The sequence below is a fragment of the Pseudoliparis swirei genome, chromosome 4 (genome assembly GCF_029220125.1).
Source record: "Pseudoliparis swirei isolate HS2019 ecotype Mariana Trench chromosome 4, NWPU_hadal_v1, whole genome shotgun sequence".
In the NCBI taxonomy this organism is placed as follows: domain Eukaryota; kingdom Metazoa; phylum Chordata; class Actinopteri; order Perciformes; family Liparidae; genus Pseudoliparis; species Pseudoliparis swirei.
In genome coordinates, this window is record NC_079391.1 from 32,557,173 (window position 1) to 32,575,216 (window position 18,044).

At 45.4% G+C, this 18,044-nt stretch overlaps 1 protein-coding gene across 1 annotated transcript; it reads right to left on the reverse strand.

Moving 5' to 3' along the window:
- Positions 1-1,185: 1,185 nt before the first annotated feature.
- Positions 1,186-17,154, reverse strand: drd4b (dopamine receptor D4b). Its single transcript, XM_056413334.1, has 4 exons — positions 16,676-17,154; positions 12,331-12,443; positions 10,521-11,116; positions 1,186-3,427 (listed from the first exon to the last, which is right to left on the reverse strand). Exons 1-4 carry the CDS (start codon positions 16,925-16,927, stop codon positions 3,225-3,227), a joined length of 1,164 nt encoding a protein of 387 aa, XP_056269309.1. The 5' UTR covers positions 16,928-17,154; the 3' UTR covers positions 1,186-3,224.
- Positions 17,155-18,044: the final 890 nt, after the last annotated feature.

Here is an 18,044-nt window from a genome sequence, read left to right on the forward strand (position 1 = left end):
CTGGTAGAGAACTGTCAATCACCTTGTAGCCCCGCCCCTAAAGTTTGACTTTAATGACCATAAAGCACTAAATGATGACATCATGCTGTATCGAAGAAGACTTCAAACTGGAGACTGAATCAAAAGAAAGAACAGCTGTTGCAGCGAGATGTGGCTGGCGAGTCACTCGGCAACAATACAGACCGTGGATGGAAATAATGGTGTGCTTAACGTGAAGTCACCGCATGTTGAGACGGAAGTAATAAGACTGCAGACCCCGACATCCAATTTGCACATCTCAGTTGGGTGTCTGTTTATGGTTTGTTCTTCTCGCTCCATTAATCCAAGGGAAACAAAGTGTTGGGTGTGGCTGCAGCAAGAAGCCTTGAACAGGAGTCAGACGCCTCTCGATTAGATGACCAGAGAGTAAACCACGACGACAACAACGATCAGAAATAGACACAAAACGACATGAAGCGAAACAAGTTTGATTTCATCTGAGTATAAAACTCTGGGTCTTCAGATCGTCCGTGGATCAGGAGCTCTCGTGTTCCCTTCACGATAATCCACGTCATCACGAACGAGGAAGCCCATGCACGTGGGCGCTGTTTCCACCAGGAGGCCGCGGCTCGTACCACGTGTCGTCTTTTCCTGAACCTAACTAAGTATTTCACGATCTTTTCCTGAACCTAACTAAGTATTTCACGATCTTTTCCTGAACCTAACTAAGTATTTCACGATCTTTTACTAAACCTAACTAAGTATTTCACGATCTTTTCCTGAACCTAACTAAGTATTTCACGATCTTTTCCTGAACCTAAGTATTTCACGGTCTTTTCCAAAACCTAGCTTAGTATTTCACGATATTTTACGAAACCTAACTTAGTATTTCACGATCTTTTCCTGAACTGAAGTATTTTACGATCTTTTCCTAAACCTAACTAAGTATTTTACGATCTTTTCCTAAACCTAACCTATGAAAATACCTAATACATAATCTATGTGTGTGCATGTGACGAGAAGGTTTGACCTCGGACTGAGTGGATTAGATTTCAGTATTTAGGGAGATGACAACACTTTTATTAGAAAGGTTTCCACATAAAACGTGGATATGGCCAGTGGCGGCTGGTGAATTTTTTTTGGGGGGGGCGCAGTTTAAATATCACTCAACAATGAGAAGAAAAGAGGTTTTGAGTAGAATATTGTAAAAAAACAAAGCTTTATTTCAAGAACACAGCGTGCTCAACACGGTCCAATAACAACTATCAACACACTGTAACTTTGGGCATGAGAGGTTCAGAGCAGCTTTAAGAAACATTGGGTTGGGTTTCAGAGGTTTGCAAAATAAAAGAGTTTCACCCTCACATGAAAGAGGTTCAGAGCAGAATAGAGTCAGAAAGAGATCACATGTTACATTGGGTGACAGAGCAGACCCACTACTGTAAAGACAAGTAGCTCCTCTCTTTAAAGTGGTCACTTTACTCTCTGGTTAAAGTCCATCATGTCTGTAACCAGCCTGTTTCATTATTCTGGAGGGAATGTGTCTGTTTTTCAGAACTTCTTCGTTGTGTTTTCGATGCCAGTTCGGTCTCCTTCTCCTGACTGTAAACAGGGTTAGCTTCATGTTGTTAGCGAGTTAGCTCCATGCTCTTAGCTAGATGACTGCGGCAAAATTCGTGCTTTACACTTGTCTGCAGCTCTTTAGACCCCTCCCCCCGTTGTAGTCCAGAGGGTTTCAGTCCCTTTGGAACAACAGACAGGGGAAATTAAACAGTGCATTACTCACTGAGCCTCCAGCTGACAGCTCCGTTAGCTACCTGCTCTGTAGCTCCGTGGAGCTCTCTGGCTGAGGGAACGCCGGTCTCTGATTGGCCGAATAGTCCAGTCACGTGAAATAATAAAACGATGTCATTGGCCAACGAGCGCACATTTTTGCGACCCAAGATTCACGTTTCATCCGCCAATGAGAAGCCGGTCCTTGCCGAAACGACTGAAATATTTTCTCGATGCCGCACACACACGTTAGATCGCCTCGAAAAAGGGGAGGGGCTTCTCTCCGTGATAATGGCGATATATTATATTTTTTTACATTAATTTAAGTGGTTGTTGACAGGCTGACGGTCTCCCACACATTTAACGCGTCAACACGGTATATTTACTATTTAAATGATTTGGCATATAATGTTTTTTGACAGGATGTTTTTTTTTCTTCTTCTTTTTTTTTTTGTGGCAATAAAATGAAAGAAATCTACCATGGAAAATGTTGTTTAAACAATATATATGTTTAATTAAATGCATATACAGTATGTATTCGTCTTGGTGGCAGTAATATAATCAAAGATAAATAAACGTTCTGCAGTTATTTAAAGATGGCCGCCCTCTCCTCCCGCCCCGTGTGATTTATTTATAACTCGTCTGTGTCATCTTCTCACCACTTGATCAAATCCCGTCAGTCTGAAGAGAGAAAAGAAAAGAAGTCTCGAGTGTTTTTGACATTTTGTGTGAATGTGAAAATCTCATGAACTCAAAGTCAGAAACACAAAACATCGTCTGAACTTTAAGGCAATTAGCTACTTTACGTTGTGTTGATGAGTTTGTTTTGTTGTTAAAATGACTTAAAGGGCCGAGGTGACCCGGATGAACACGTAAAACACCGGATGTTTTATCGGGTAAACATCGGATGTTTTATCGGTTAAACACCGGATGTTTTATCGGTTAAAAAACGGATGTTTTATCGGTTAAAAAACGGATGTTTTATCGGTTAAACACCGGATGTTTTATCGGTTAAAAAACTGATGTTTTATCGGTTAAAAACCGGATGTTTTATCGGTTAAACATCGGATTATCTGTTATCGGACGGAGCTAGGCTAGCTGTAGCGTTCGTGCTAAGCTAACCCGCTGTAGCTTCACATTTAGCATAGAGAGTGAATGTAAAGATCAGCACGGTAAAAGTTTTTCCCCAAAATGTTAAACTTTTCCTTTCAGCGTAAATAAGAAAGAGATCAAAGAGTTTTGCTTCTTTCAGCTCGTCTGTAACGTTCCGGCCGGTCGGCGCTCATTCGACCTCCTGAGTCGGACCAGAGCTCCACCAGGAAAGAGTTCATCTCTTCCTCCGCGACATCGTCTTATCTGTTCGGGGCACCGAGTGCCCCGGAGGGTCGAGATGGAACTTCACCAAACGGCGTGTCATTTACAGCGTTATATCGCAGACAGTTCATCCCGAGAGGGGAGCCCCCCGGTGGGCGTCAGCAGCAACTGCGGAAACATTTCTTGAAGAACTTCCTGAACTCGGTGTTGAAGATGGTGTAGATGACGGGGTTGAGAGCGCTGTTGACGTAGCCCAGCCAGGTGACGGTGCTCATCAGGGCGGGGGGGATGTCGCAGGTTACGCAGACGGCCCTCGTCGTGTGCACCACGAAGAACGGAGTCCAGCAGAACAGGAAGCAGCCTGGAAACAGATTATATACCAGTTAGTCGCCGAGGTTTCCTCCCCCGCGACGACCTCCGACTCCAGGCGGCGTGTTTGCATTCAGCGCCAGACAAATAATGTGGCACCTTAATTGTCAATGTCACAAAAATATGACAAATACACAGCTCAGAGGTTTTTATTCTCTCACCAATTATGCTTTTCCTTGTTCTAGTCGATCATGTGTTTTGCAGGCAGGATGGAGAACATCATAAATCATCAATGTGAGCGGCTCCGAGGGCTCGGAGGAATTAAAAATGTTGGCGCCGTGATTTTCTTCTCAAAAGAGGAAGATCTCGTCTCTTCTTTTCGTCCGTGTTTTGTGGATTGGAAAATGTCCACGTCTCCCTCCGACATCATCACGTCATTTAGATTTATACTTATTGTATAGTTTTAGTTTTGTGTGGTGGAAGAACGATTCAGATCCTTTACAGAAGTAAAAGTACGCATGATACAATAAAATTAGCCCTGCAGGTATTTTACTGGTATATTTTTTATTATTAACGATACATTCAAGTATTTTCAACTATTTGATATGTTCTTGGGTAGTTTGATATATTTAACGTACAAAAGACGTGATGAACTTAAAAATATGCTGTAATTTATCGTGTTTTGTACGTTGGTTCTGCTGCCCCCTGTGGACTAAAGTGGTAGTGTTAGTTATGTCGCCCCCCTGTGGACTAAAGTGGTAGTGTTGGTTCTGTCACCCCCTGTGGACTAAAGTGGTAGTGTTGGTTCTGGTGCCCCCTGTGGACTAAAGTGGTAGTGTTGGTTCTGGTGCCCCCTGTGGACTAAAGTGGTAGTGTTGGTGCTGTCGCCCCCTGTGGACTAAAGTGGTAGTGTTGGTTCTGGTGCCCCCTGTGGACTAAAGTGGTAGTGTTGGTTCTGCTGCCCCCTGTGGACTAAAGTGGTAGTGTTGGTTCTGGTGCCCCCTGTGGACTAAAGTGGTAGTGTTGGTTCTGGCGCCCCCTGTGGACTAAAGTGGTAGTGTTGGTTCTGGTGCCCCCTGTGGACTAAAGTGGTAGTGTTGGTTCTGGCTCCCCTGTGGACTAAAGTGGTAGTGTTGGTTCTGGCTCCCCTGTGGACTAAAGTGGTAGTGTTGGTTCTGGTGCCCCCTGTGGACTAAAGTGGTAGTGTTGGTTCTGGCTCCCCTGTGGACTAAAGTGGTAGTGTTGGTTCTGTCGCCCCCTGTGGACTAAAGTGGTAGTGTTGGTTCTGTCGCCCCCTGTGGACTAAAGTGGTAGTGTCTCTGAGCACCTGGGTCTCTTTAGAAAACCTCATTTCACTGCAGCAGGTCTGACAGTCAGGCCCGTCTCAGTCCTGGTTCTGGTTCTCCCGGGCCCCCCTTCCCCCTGGCGTCAAACGAGGGATCTGAATGATCGACGAGTCCATTAGACATGAAGGAGGAACCTAACGACTCCGCTGTCTCGTAATTTAATCCCGGGACATTACTGCTCAAGGGCGCCGTTGATACATTTTAAATTTCGACTTTTCTTTTTCCGCTCACGAGGAAGCCGACTGAGCCGGGGGGGAAGACGAACGGAAGAAGACAACTTTGATCCAAATTAATCGTTTTTCACCCTCTGATTTAGAGATCCGAGGGTGACACAAACCAGGTGAGAAATGTGAGAAATTACTCAAAATATACTGAAATGTCAGACAGTGAATTATAACAAAGTGTCCGGGCTCCCTCTTTGTTCTCGGGCTTCCTCCCGAAGGTCAAAGACGTGCAGGTTCATTTGACTCTAGATTGGTGAACGCCACCTCAACAGGAAGTCAGCAGCCGCCGCGGTGAAGCCGGTGCCGGTCCAGACGGAGCGGACGCTAGCGGGCAGAGTGAGTGACGCTCCATCAGGAGCTGCATTTTAATTGGATTAAAGGCTTTAAGCTAGAATGGCGCCGCTGCTTGTTGAGCGGCGCTCAGAGAACCTGCAGCCGCACACCTACACCTACACACATATACACATGCACATACACACACACACATGCACACATACACATACATATACACACATACATATACACACACATATACATGCACACACATACATATACACACATGCACATCTACACACATACACAAATACATATACACACATGCACACATACACACATGCACACACACACACACACTACACACCTACACACAGACACATAAACACCTACCCATATCAGGGTTTTTCCTGCATAGAGAAAATGTGGGCGCGCGCCTACGCCGTTATCCCGAGCGCCTAAGGCAAAAAAAGTCTGCGATGGAAAAAAACGAGGAAAAAAACCTGTGTTCATCACGTGCACGTCAGCGAATATGTTCTCAATAGTATGTTTCAAGTAGGCTACAGCCGAACCCTCATTCTGTTTGGATCAATAGTAATCGAGTTAATAAGCGTGTCTTCTTGTCTGGTCAATACGCAACTGTGAGGTGAATGGACAGAGCGGCCAGCTGCTGGTCACTCAACAGCCCGACGTGCACCAATACACCTGGACTATATAGGGATGCACCGATCTGATCGGCGCCGATCCATATCGGCCGATATTCCCATTATCGGTTTTGATCGGCGTTCTCAAACTTGGCCGATCGGATGACGTAACATCTGCGAGAACTATCAGATGTTTCAATCGCCGCGCAACGGAGACGATGCGTCCGGCGAGGGCCGCAGAGTGAGAGGTCAGAGGGGATCCTCACCACCGAGCGGCGTCCCCGTCCCCCGAGTTGAATCTCTGGGTCGACTCAGCCGACTCACATGTCTGAGGCTCTGAGCCCCTAGAGATGCTCACGCTAAACACATTCCATCGGGAGCAAAGAGGGTTTTGATAAAGTTAGCGGAAGGATTTACGTGACAACATCCGGTTTTGCAAAGTTAGCGGAAAGAACCACGTGAAACAACATCCGTTTATCAAAATAAGATCTCGACAAATCAAACAGAACATATAAAAGTAAACAATGAACTGATTTTGTATCTTTAGAGATCGTTTCTGAGATTTAGCTTAAATTAAGATGTTGGTTCTGTCGCCCCTGTGGACTAAAGTGGTAGTGTTGGTTCCTGCCCTGTGGACTAAAGTGGTAGTGTTGGTGCTAGCACCCCTGTGGACTAAAGGTAGTGTTGGTTCCTGTCACCCCTGTGGACTAAAGTGGTAGTGTTGGTTCTCCCCTGTGGACTAGTGGTGGCGTTGGTTCTGGTGCCCTTGTGGACTAAAGTGGTAGTGTTGGTTCTGTGCCCTGTGGACTAAAGTGGTAGTGTTGGTTCTAGTGCCCCTGTGGACTAAAGTGGTAGTGTTGGTTCTAGGTGCCCCTGTGGACTAAAGTGGTAGTGTTGGGTTCTGGTGCCCCTGTGGACTAAGTGGTAGTGTTGGTTCTGCTGCCCCTGTGGACTAAAGTGGTAGTGGTGGTTCTGCTGCCCCTGTGGACTAAAGTGGTAGTGTTGGTTTTGCTGCCTCCTGTGGACTAAAGTGGTAGTGTTGGTTCTAGTGCCTGTGGACTAAAAGTGGTAGTGTTGGTTCTGGTGCCCCTGTATGGACTAAGTAGTGGTCGTTGGTTCTAGTGCCCATGTGGACTTAAGTGGTGCTGTTGGTTCTGTAGCCCCCTGTGGACTACTGTGGTAGTGTTGATTCTGGGTGCCCCTGGACTAAAGTGGTGAGTGTTGGTTCTGGTGCGCCCTGTGGACAAAAGTGGTAGTGTTGGTTCCTGTCGCCCTGTGGACTAAAGTGGTAGTGTTGGTTCTGGTGCCCCCTGTGGACTAAAGTGGTAGTGTTGGTTCTGTCGCCCCCTGTGGACTAAAGTGGTAGTGTTGGTTCTGTCGCCCCCTGTGGACTAAAGTGGTAGTGTTGGTTCTGTCGCCCCCTGTGGACTAAAGTGGTAGTGTCTCTGAGCACCTGGGTCTCTTTAGAAAACCTCATTTCACTGCAGCAGGTCTGACAGTCAGGCCCGTCTCAGTCCTGGTTCTGGTTCTCCCGGGCCCCCCTTCCCCCTGGCGTCAAACGAGGGATCTGAATGATCACGGGGTCCATTGAAGGAGGAACCTAACGACTCCGCTGTCTCGTAATTTAATCCCGGGACATTACTGCTCAAGGGCGCCGTTGATACATTTTAAATTTCGACTTTTCTTTTTCCGCTCACGAGGAAGCCGACTGAGCCGGGGGGGAAGACGGAACGGAAGAAGACAACTTTGATCCAAATTAATCGTTTTTCACCCTCTGATTTAGAGATCCGAGGGTGACACAAACCAGGTGAGAAATGTGAGAAATTACTCAAAATATACTGAAATGTCAGACAGTGAATTATAACAAAGTGTCCGGGCTCCCTCTTTGTTCTCGGGCTTCCTCCCGAAGGTCAAAGACGTGCAGGTTCATTTGACTCTAGATTGGTGAACGCCACCTCAACAGGAAGTCAGCAGCCGCCGCGGTGAAGCCGGTGCCGGTCCAGACGGAGCGGACGCTAGCGGGCAGAGTGAGTGACGCTCCATCAGGAGCTGCATTTTAATTGGATTAAAGGCTTTAAGCTAGAATGGCGCCGCTGCTTGTTGAGCGGCGCTCAGAGAACCTGCAGCCGCACACCTACACCTACACACACATACATATACACATGCACATACACACATGCACACATACACACATGCACACATACATATACACACATACACACACATATACACACATGCACATACCTACACACATACATATACACACATGCACAAATACATATACACACATGCACACATACACACACCTACACACAGACACATAAACACCTACCCATATCAGGGTTTTTCCTGCATGGAGAACATTTGGGCGCGCGCCTACGCCGTTATCCCGAGCGCCTAAGGCAAAAAAAGTCCGCGATGGAAAAAAACGAGGAAAAAAACCTGTGTTCATCACGTGCACGTCAGCGAATATGTTCTCAATAGTATGTTTCAAGTAGGCTACAGCCGAACCCTCATTCTGTTTGGATCAATAGTAATCGAGTTAATAAGCGTGTCTTCTTGTCTGGTCAATACGCAACTGTGAGGTGAATGGACAGAGCGGCCAGCTGCTGGTCACTCAACAGCCCGACGTGCACCAATACACCTGGACTATATAGGGATGCACCGATCTGATCGGCGCCGATCCATATCGGCCGATATTCCCATTATCGGTTTTGATCGGCGTTCTCAAACTTGGCCGATCGGATGACGTAACATCTGCGAGAACTATCAGACGTTTCAATCGCCGCGCACCGCAACGGAGACGATGCGCCCGGCGAGGGCCGCAGAGTGAGAGGTCAGAGGGGATCCTCACCACCGAGCGGCGTCCCCGTCCCCCGAGTTGAATCTCTGGGTCGACTCAGCCGACTCTCACATGTCTGAGGCTCTGAGCCCCTAGAGATGCTCACGCTAAACACATTCCATCGGGAGCAAAGAGGGTTTTGATAAAGTTAGCGGAAGGATTTACGTGACAACATCCGGTTTTGCAAAGTTAGCGGAAAGAACCACGTGAAACAACATCCGTTTATCAAAATAAGATCTCGACAAATCAAACAGAACATATAAAAGTAAACAATGAACTGATTTTGTATCTTTAGAGATCGTTTCTGAGATTTAGCTTAAATTATGCCAACATTAAAACATTTTTACTGGACCAAGGAAGAGTTTATAAAAATAAGTCAGACTTTTGTATGTTAAAAAAAGTCCTGTATATAGATTTCCCCAAGAGTTCCAGGAAATGAATAATGCAGACGTGTTCCATACATATCTGAAATCCCCTACAATAGCAAACAATTTTAATGTCTCAATTAGGACATTTTTCAAAGTAAAAGTCCTAAATGTTTCAAGAAATCTGTAATTTCTTTAATGTTTGAGGTGCTTTATATATGTATTTCCTCATAGTCCAAGGCAATAATGCTACACAATAAATAGAATGCTTCAATCGACACCGTGATCGGTGATCGGTATTATCGGATCGGCAGATACTGATTTCAGTGATCGGTGATCGTCACCAAAAAACCTGATCGGTGCATCTCTAATTGTCAATCTATTAGCCTATCTATTTTAGCAAAATGATTTCCTCAAGCATTGCCTCCATTATTTATGGGAAAAAGAAGAAAAAAAACCTAGATGTCTGCTAATTACGGTAACATGGCAATACAGACCGTGCGCTTACAGCGCGGCAAACAATTTTTTGTGGAGCACCGAAGACCCATTTTGACCCAGGAAAAACCCTGCATATACACACACATACACACGTATACACACACACATACAAACATACAGTACACACCTACACACACACATAAACACCTACCCATATACACACATGTGACTTTTTCTTTGCTCTGTCCCGATGCGCTGCGGCGCACGAGACACGGCGGGCAGAGGACTGTTAACGCGACACGTAGAGACAGACATGACATGCTTCTGCTGTAATGTGGCGCCATAGAAAAAGTGACAGGGGGGCCACATTTTTTTAATGTCATGCGATCTACCATATTACGCCGCGATCGACTGGCAGGTCGCCGCGATTGGCGTATTGAGCACCCCTGATCTACACACATACACACACCTATACACAGCTTTAACAAATGAAGCATAGACTTCTATACAACCAGAGGAGTCGCCCCCTGGTGGTCAGGAGAGAGAATGCAGCTTTAACACATGAAGCTTAGACTTCGATACAACCAGAGGAGTCGCCCCTTGGTGGTCGGTAGAGAGAATGCAACTTTAACACATGAAGCATAGACTTCTATACAACCAGAGGAGTCGCCCCCTGGTGGTCAGGAGAGAGAATGCAGCTTTAACACATGAAGCATAGACTTCTATACAACCAGAGGAGTCGCCCCCTGGTGGTCAGGAGAGAGAATGCAGCTTCTACTGGGTTTCCCTCTCCATTGATGAAAACCTGGTGTTTTACCCACAGCGGCAGCGAGCCTCTGATTGGAGGAAACAGGATCGCCTCTGATTGGAGGAAACAGGATTGCCTCTGATTGGAGGAAACAGGATCGCCTCTGATTGGAGGAAACAGGATCTCCTCTGATTGGAGGAAACAGGATCGCCTCTGATTGGAGGAAATAGGATCTCCTCTGATTGGAGGAAACCGGGCGGCTCACCTACGACGACCGGCAGCACCTGCATGGCTTTCCGCTCGCGGCTGTTGATCTTGGCTCTCTTCTTGCGGTGCAGCTGCTGGCTGAAGGTCACCGTGGGCACCGAGTTCTCCCGGTACTGCCGGGGGTAGGGGATCTGCCGCTGCATGTTGTCGCCCGTGTCGTCCAGCCGGCACTGGGCCAGGTCCCGCTCGATGATCCTGGGCAGCGGCATGGGCAGCGGCCCGGGGATGGTGCCGGCCAGCGGGGGGAAGGCGGCGGCGACGGCGGCGTGCTGCAGCTTCCTGCAGGCGTCGATGCTGCTGCGCAGCTTGAGCTTGCGCGACTCCTCCCAACTGCGCAGCCCGCGGAAAACCCCGAAGTAGAGCAGGACCATGATGGGGCACGGGATGAAGAAGGAGCAGACGGAGGAGTAGACCACGTAGTTGTTGTCCTCCAGCTTGCACTCGCCGGGGTCGCGGTCCGGCACGTCGTTGATGCCGAAGATGACGGGCGAGGCCACGGCGAGCGCCAGCAGCCAGGTGGCCGACAGCAGCACCACCTGCCGCTGGTCCACATGCTTACGGTTGTAGTTCAGCGGGATGGACACGGCAATGAACCTGCAGAGAGAAGCCGGTCAGGACTACAGAGCGCCGAGAATGCACTACACTGTCACTAACTGCGCCACAAATATCGATTTATCATTATTTAAACCACTTGTGTATTTTTGCGAGTCACTCCAAAGCTTTCCTTTTCATAAATCACGTGATTCCTTTCATTTCTACGCTATAATTTAAAGGGTTACATTAAAAACGATGGTTTTTCAGACGCTTCTATCCTCTCATAATATTCCTGTTTAATGAAGCGGGTGAAAAAGAAAAGAGGTGAATAAATAAATCTCCACGAGGGCGTCGCCCTGCTGCTCCCGACAGAAACGCAGCAGTCGCTGTTGATTTCTACTTTTTACACGTTTTTCACGTGTGAAATGTAAATTGCCTTTTAGCCGCGCGTCTTCAGCTGCAGTCACACTTTGATTCTGTCTTCAGCGCCGGAGAATAACAGCCAGTAAATATTTAAAACATGTTTCATTCATACGCGTCGGCTACAATTACCATTCAGTCTCCCTCACGACGTGGTTTTACTCTTATTGAACCCAACTAAATATTTCACGATGTTTTTCTAAAACATACTTAGTATTTTCACAATATTTCCCTAAATCTAATTAAACACTTCACAATCTTTTTCTAAACCTAACTAAATATCACGATCTTTTCTTCTTCTAGTCCTAAACTAGTCCTAAACCTAACTAAGTGTTTTTACGATCTTTTCCTAAACCCAACTAAGTATTTTTACGATCTTTCTCTAAACCTAAAAAAATATTTCACGATCTTTTCTTCTTCTAGTCCGAAACTAGACCTAAACCTAACTAAGTATTTTTATGATATCCTCCAAAACGCAAGCAAATATTTCACGATCTTTTCTTCCTCTGGTCCTAAATTAGACCTAAACCTAACTAAGTATTTACGATCTGTTCCTAAACCTAACTACGAGTTTTCCCGATCTTTTTCGAAAGCTAACTAAGTATTTTACGATCATTTTCTAAAGCTAACCAAGTATTTTCCCGATCTTTTCCAAAACGTTGTTTCCTACGAGGGAAAATTGACGAGCACGGAAAGTTAATAACTGTGTAAGACATCGTAGACGCTGCGCCTCCAGTGGAATATTTAGACTGATTAATGAATGAAAATAAACTAAATCTTGTTTCAACTTTCAGATAAATACACACACACAGACACACACATACTAACACACACACACACACACACACACATACCTGTCCACGCTGATGGCACAGAGGTTGAATATGGACGCGGTGCACAGCATCACATCCATGGTCATCAGGCCGTCACACACCAGCATGTTCAAGGACCAAACTCCCCCCTGAAACTACACACACACACAACAACAACAACAACAACTGATTAGCTGCCCTAAATCTTGAGAGCAAATACGTTTAATCCTCTTGCACCACTGCAGCTCAGCGCTGAGGAAACATTCCTCCAGAAAAACACATTCTCCTCCAGGTGAGCGCGGCCCGGCCCGGACTCGGCCCCCCGGGCCGGCCTCCTCTGATCCGGCGTGCAGAGTGGAGCGGCGGCGTGACTCGCGGTGGATTAGCTGTCTGCAGTCGGAGGCGCAGGTAACGAGATCACACACGCAGATCATCAAGGAGGACTTACGGCCTCTCGGAGGGAGGCAGGTGGCGTTTAATACTTTATTAAGAGCGAGATCACCGTCTCGACCGGCGCCACGGAGCCCTGCGTGTTGTGGTGCATAGGCCACGCCTCCTCCAATACCCAGCACGAGTAACGGTGTGTTGTCACACACTGGGAACTGAAGTGTGACCATCAGCAGGTGTTTTGACGATGAAGCAATAAACGTGTGAAAGGCCTCAAAGGAAGACACTCAGCCACTGTGTGTGTGTGTGTGTGTGTGAGTGTGTGAGTGTGTGTGTATGTGAGAGTATGAGTGTGGTCATTTTGATCTGTTTTTGTTGTCGTGTATCTTTGTGGTTGCTTTGCGTATCTTTGCATATAGTTGTGTATCTTTCTGGTTGCTTTGCGTATCTCTGTGTATCTTTGTGGTTGCTTTGCGTATCTTTGTGGTTGCTTCGCGTATCTTTGTGTATCTTTGTGTATCTTTGCGTATCTTTGCATATAGTTGTGTATCTTTGTGGTTGCTTTGTGTATCTCTTTGTATCTTTGTGGTTGCTTTGCGTATCTTTCTGTATCTTTGTGGTTGCTTCGCGTATCTTTGTGGTTGCTTTGCGTATCTTTGTGGTTGCTTCGTATCTTTGCATATAGTTGTGTATCTTTGTGGTTGCTTTGCATATCTTTCTGTATCTTTGTGGTTGCTTTGCGTATCTTTCTGTATCTTTGTGGTTGCTTTGCGTATCTCTTTGTATCTTTGTGGTTGCTTTGCGTTTCTTTGTGGTTGCTTTGCGTATCTCTGCGTATCTTTCTGGTTGCTTTACGTATCTTTCTGTATCTTTGTGGTTGCTTCGCTTATCTCTGTGTATCTTTGTGGTTGCTTTGCGTATCTTTGAGGCCATTTGGTGTTTCTGGATTCATGTTGTGTTTATGTTGTCATTTCCTTGGTACTGGTGTTGTGTGTCTTCAGTCATTTGGCATCTTTGCTGTCTTTCTATTCATTTTCATTCTGCGCATCTTTGCAGTCGTGTGTGTCTTTGTGGTCGATTTGCGTGTCCTTGTAGATTCAACCGTCTTTTTAATGATTTTGTGCGTCCTCTCCTCGTCATCTTTGTGGTCATTGTGTGATTATTCCTTGTGTTATATTGCATGGCCTTGTAGTTTTGCGTCTCCACAGTCATGTTGTGTGTTGTGTGATATTGTGGAACAATCGAGGAATGGAGTATTTTTTTTCTATTCTTCACAAACTGCGTATTTATTCTCTGATGACACACAACACTACCAGGAACTGCGACCATGAAAACACATTACAGGTTCAGTCAAGACTCTCATCTCAGTAAAATACAATAGTTCACCAGCAAGATTCAAAGAAAAGAAGGATTTAGGACCATTGAGCACTAAACATTGAATGATAATTATTGTTTTGGTATATCTATATATATATATAATAAATTAATAAAAAATACAATATATATACAAAATAATATATCCCTATATATACGTAAATTAATTAAATTAAATACAAATATATATATAGTTTTATATATATATAAATATATATACATACCTGCAAACTCATGAGGGGTGAAAAAGGTGACAACGGGGGGGGGGGAGGGGGGTGCAGGTGATTTATTTATTTTTTGTCACCACATCCACGTTGTTTGAAGCCTCAAAGCTTTTAGAACCACAACTACAGTCATTTTATTGTTCTGACCACAAATCTAAATAATGATAATAAACAGCTTAAGAACAAAAGGTTCTCCGCTCTGACTCAGCCCTATAATGATAGTAATAACAAATATACATTGTCATTATATATAATATGGTTAAAGTCATTCATGAACCAACTTCCTTTTTTTTGCCTGAACAGTCCTCATGGACTTTTCCCTGAATCTGTTCTGTCTCTACCTGTTTGTCACGATACTCATATTATAACTTCTATACATATTACATACCTGCCATAAATATCATGATACCCGATACCAGAATTCAATACAATACCATAAAAACAATATGGTACCATAAATACGAGACTGGTATATTTATCTATAATAGTAATAAATAAAACATCTGTATGGTTCACTTTTTACCAACTTTTTCAACACTTAACAAATGACAGTAATATTAGTATTAATACAGCCAGATATGAATGAAACTACATGGTTCCATCATAGCATTGATTATACACTATGAGGCCGTTAGTCTCTGACCAGATGATCCACAGTTCATCAGGATGAGCAGCTGGAGAGTTACACAACTTTACAGACTGACACATTTCACTTCTGGCATCTTTTTATTCTTTAAGCCGAAGTCTCTAAAGCTCCGCCTCTTCTCTCGCTGTGAGCTGCACGGCGGTGTGCGCAGACAGCTCGACACGGAGCAGCGCGTGCGCTCTGATCGCTCTTTTAATGAAGTATCGATACTAAAAATATGCTAAATCACATCGTGTTTAACGTACGGGTACTTTGTTAGCATCGCTACACCGTGCAGCGTGACAGCAGCAGATGTGGCGGGATGACATTCAAGCTAACCTGAACCCCAAGCGATGTCGACAACTGAGCGCTGATGATTGGCGAGACGCGACACATCCCATCAAAGATGTTTTATTGCGAAGAGCACCACTTCACACTTTTCTCCACGTCTCACTGCAATCTCAACGGCAGCGGGCCAGGTGACCCCAAAACAAAACTCTTCGGATCTCCACGATTCACGTGGATGACCTATTTTGAGTTCAAAACGGTGAATTTCACCGAAAGGTGACAAGTTTGCAGGTATGTATATACCTATATATATATAAATTAAATACATATATATATTAGGGCTGTCAGCGTTAACGCGTTAATCTATGCGATTAATTTGGCCGCGTTAACGCACTAAAATATTTTAACGCAACTTTGTTTACTTCCGGTGTTCGTTGAAGTTTTTACACTCTAACCGAGTGTCAAACCGCGGCTGTACGGTTTAACACTGTTTCCGTTTTTAAAACAATTATTTCTCCGCGAAAATAAGGAGCATAAATCAGTTTAACTCGTGGATGAATCAGTCAGGTTTCCTCCTGCTCCTCCTTCCTCCCGTCTCCCCCTCTGACACACAGAGGAACGGAGGGGCGACGTGTCGGGTGACGCGGCGCGGAAAGAACTCGTCACACGAAACCTTCAACGTGATTGGTCAATCCGTTTGTCTGTCAACATTTTGGGGGAAAAACAACCAATGAACACTCAGTAAATCACAAAGGACCTCCCACCTCACGGGTAAGGCTCATTTAGCAGCCTGTCAGTCAGAGAGCAGAGAACACGGCACCAGGACAATGAGCCTTATTACAGAGCTGAGATTGTTCTGGAATGTTTGATGTATAACACGTGGGTATGTGTCATATGAAACCGCCTTTTAAAGGTGAATTTAATTTTTTTGTAAAATGTATAAAATGAGCCCAGACTCCAGAGGGTGAACGTGACATATTTGAATGTCAGTCAGTTACCAAGGCCACTGGTTCTGCTGTTCAGTGTTAAGGATGACAGGACCAATGGGGTCTCAAATATATTTTATTTTTTTACTAATCTGATGTTTCACTGAAGAAACAATTTATCATCCACAATATTAAATACCTCACTGGCACTTTATAGGTAGGAGCCTCTTTGAAAACACAGCTCTGTGTGAAGTTTGGTTTTTAAAAAGAATGAACGTTTAACTTTTAATTGCGATTAATCGCGATCAATGAATTTCAAAATGTGCGATTAATTAGTTAATTTTTTTTAATCGATTGACAGCTCTAATATATATATATATAAACTCTGAATGAAACTATCCCAGTCTATGTGAAAAGAGGATGTCAGACACAGTGTTCCCAAAGCACAGATATTAAACACTAAAACGTCGTAATATAATTCACAATGACCCCATGACCCCTTTGCCTCTTTGCCTCGTTGCCTCCGTCAGTAATCCAGCGGACTCCCGCAGCCCTGCGCTTACCTCTGCGTAAACAAACAACGGCAGCACCAGCACCGCCAGCAGCAGGTCGGCGAAGGCCAGGCTGACGATGAAGTAGTTGGTGGTGGTCTTCAGGGCCTTCTCCAGGTACACGCTCAGGCACACGAGCACGTTCCCGCCGGCGATGACCACGATCAGCAGCACTCCGAAGATCAGCGCCGGGAAGTTGTAGCCGGCTGAGGCGGCGGGCTGCGGCAGCGTGTGGTTGTTGGGGTCGGTGAAGTTGTCCGACATGGTGGGGGGTCGGGTTCCCGTCGCGCGCCGCAGACTCACGGGCCACTTGTCCGACGGAGAGCGACTCTGTGCGGGGGCGGGGCGGTGTCATCTAAGAGCCGTGCCCAGCGGTCCCGAGACGAGCACGAGCGCTACAGGTGAAGTCCGGGAGAGTTTCTGGCTCATCTGATGCGTTCAGGCTCCGGCGCCGCGCCGCACACCGCGCGCCGCGCGCTCCGCTCTCCAAAACGCGCAGTTAAATCCCGTTTTCATGCGCTCTCTCCAGCCACACACCCCCCCCACCCCCGCCCCCCCTCGTTGGATGTTGTCTTTTGACGGGAACCGGACACGAACCGGCGCGCTCGCGCTGCTTTATGGACCCGGTCTCGCCGCCGTCTCCTCTGCCGGCGCCTGAAGGAATAAGTGGTTCTGCGTGGACCAATCAGGACGCAGCGGCTTCAATCCGCTTACCGTGACCACTGCGCGGGGCAGTGTGCGCGTGCCACAAGCCTCATTTAGCCCATTTTATACAGAATATATCATCATTTATTGATTCATAATATTTCATATTTATCTGAATCTGTAAAGTAACTTGTATGTTTGACAGATAAACATAGTGGTGTCATAAGTAGCCTACAAGGTAATAAAACTATTTATTGAACTACAGGAAAGTACCCCAACATTTCTCTTAAGAAGTGGATTTTTGACTAATAGTTTATTTTGGGCAAGACTTGTTGATTCAATTATGACATTTTTAATTTATTTGTTGATGCTGAATTACTGATTTCCAAGAAACTCAAGAGCACATCGCCGATAAACAAAACATTTAAAGTGCTGCTTATCTATGAATTCCTTTATTTAGAGTCCCAAAGAGAAAGATACTTTCATAAATAAGTTATTGGTTTAGGCAACAAACTTTGTAAAGTCAGAAAAACAGATCATGACTGTAAATAATAACGTCAATAAACAACAACCGCCGTAGCTAACCTTGAAGTAACATTACATAACATGTTACAATCTTAGGTCACATGTTACGATCTAACGTAACATGTTACGATCTTACGTAACATGTTACGATCTTACGTCACATGTTACGATCTTACGTAACACGACGAGTACTACAACTATTTTACTACCA

Bases quoted from the DNA above. Each gene is read 5' to 3' on its own strand.
- drd4b (XM_056413334.1), bottom strand. From the start codon at position 16,927: ATGTCGGACAACTTCACCGACCCCAACAACCACACGCTGCCGCAGCCC. The intron at 11,117-12,330 runs GTATGTGTGTGT...TTCTCTCTGCAG, and splicing joins TGTGCCATCAGCGTGGACAG to GTTCATTGCCGTGTCCATCC. The intron at 3,428-10,520 runs GTGAGCCGCCCG...ATCTGTTTCCAG, and splicing joins GGTGCTGCCGGTCGTCGTAG to GCTGCTTCCTGTTCTGCTGG.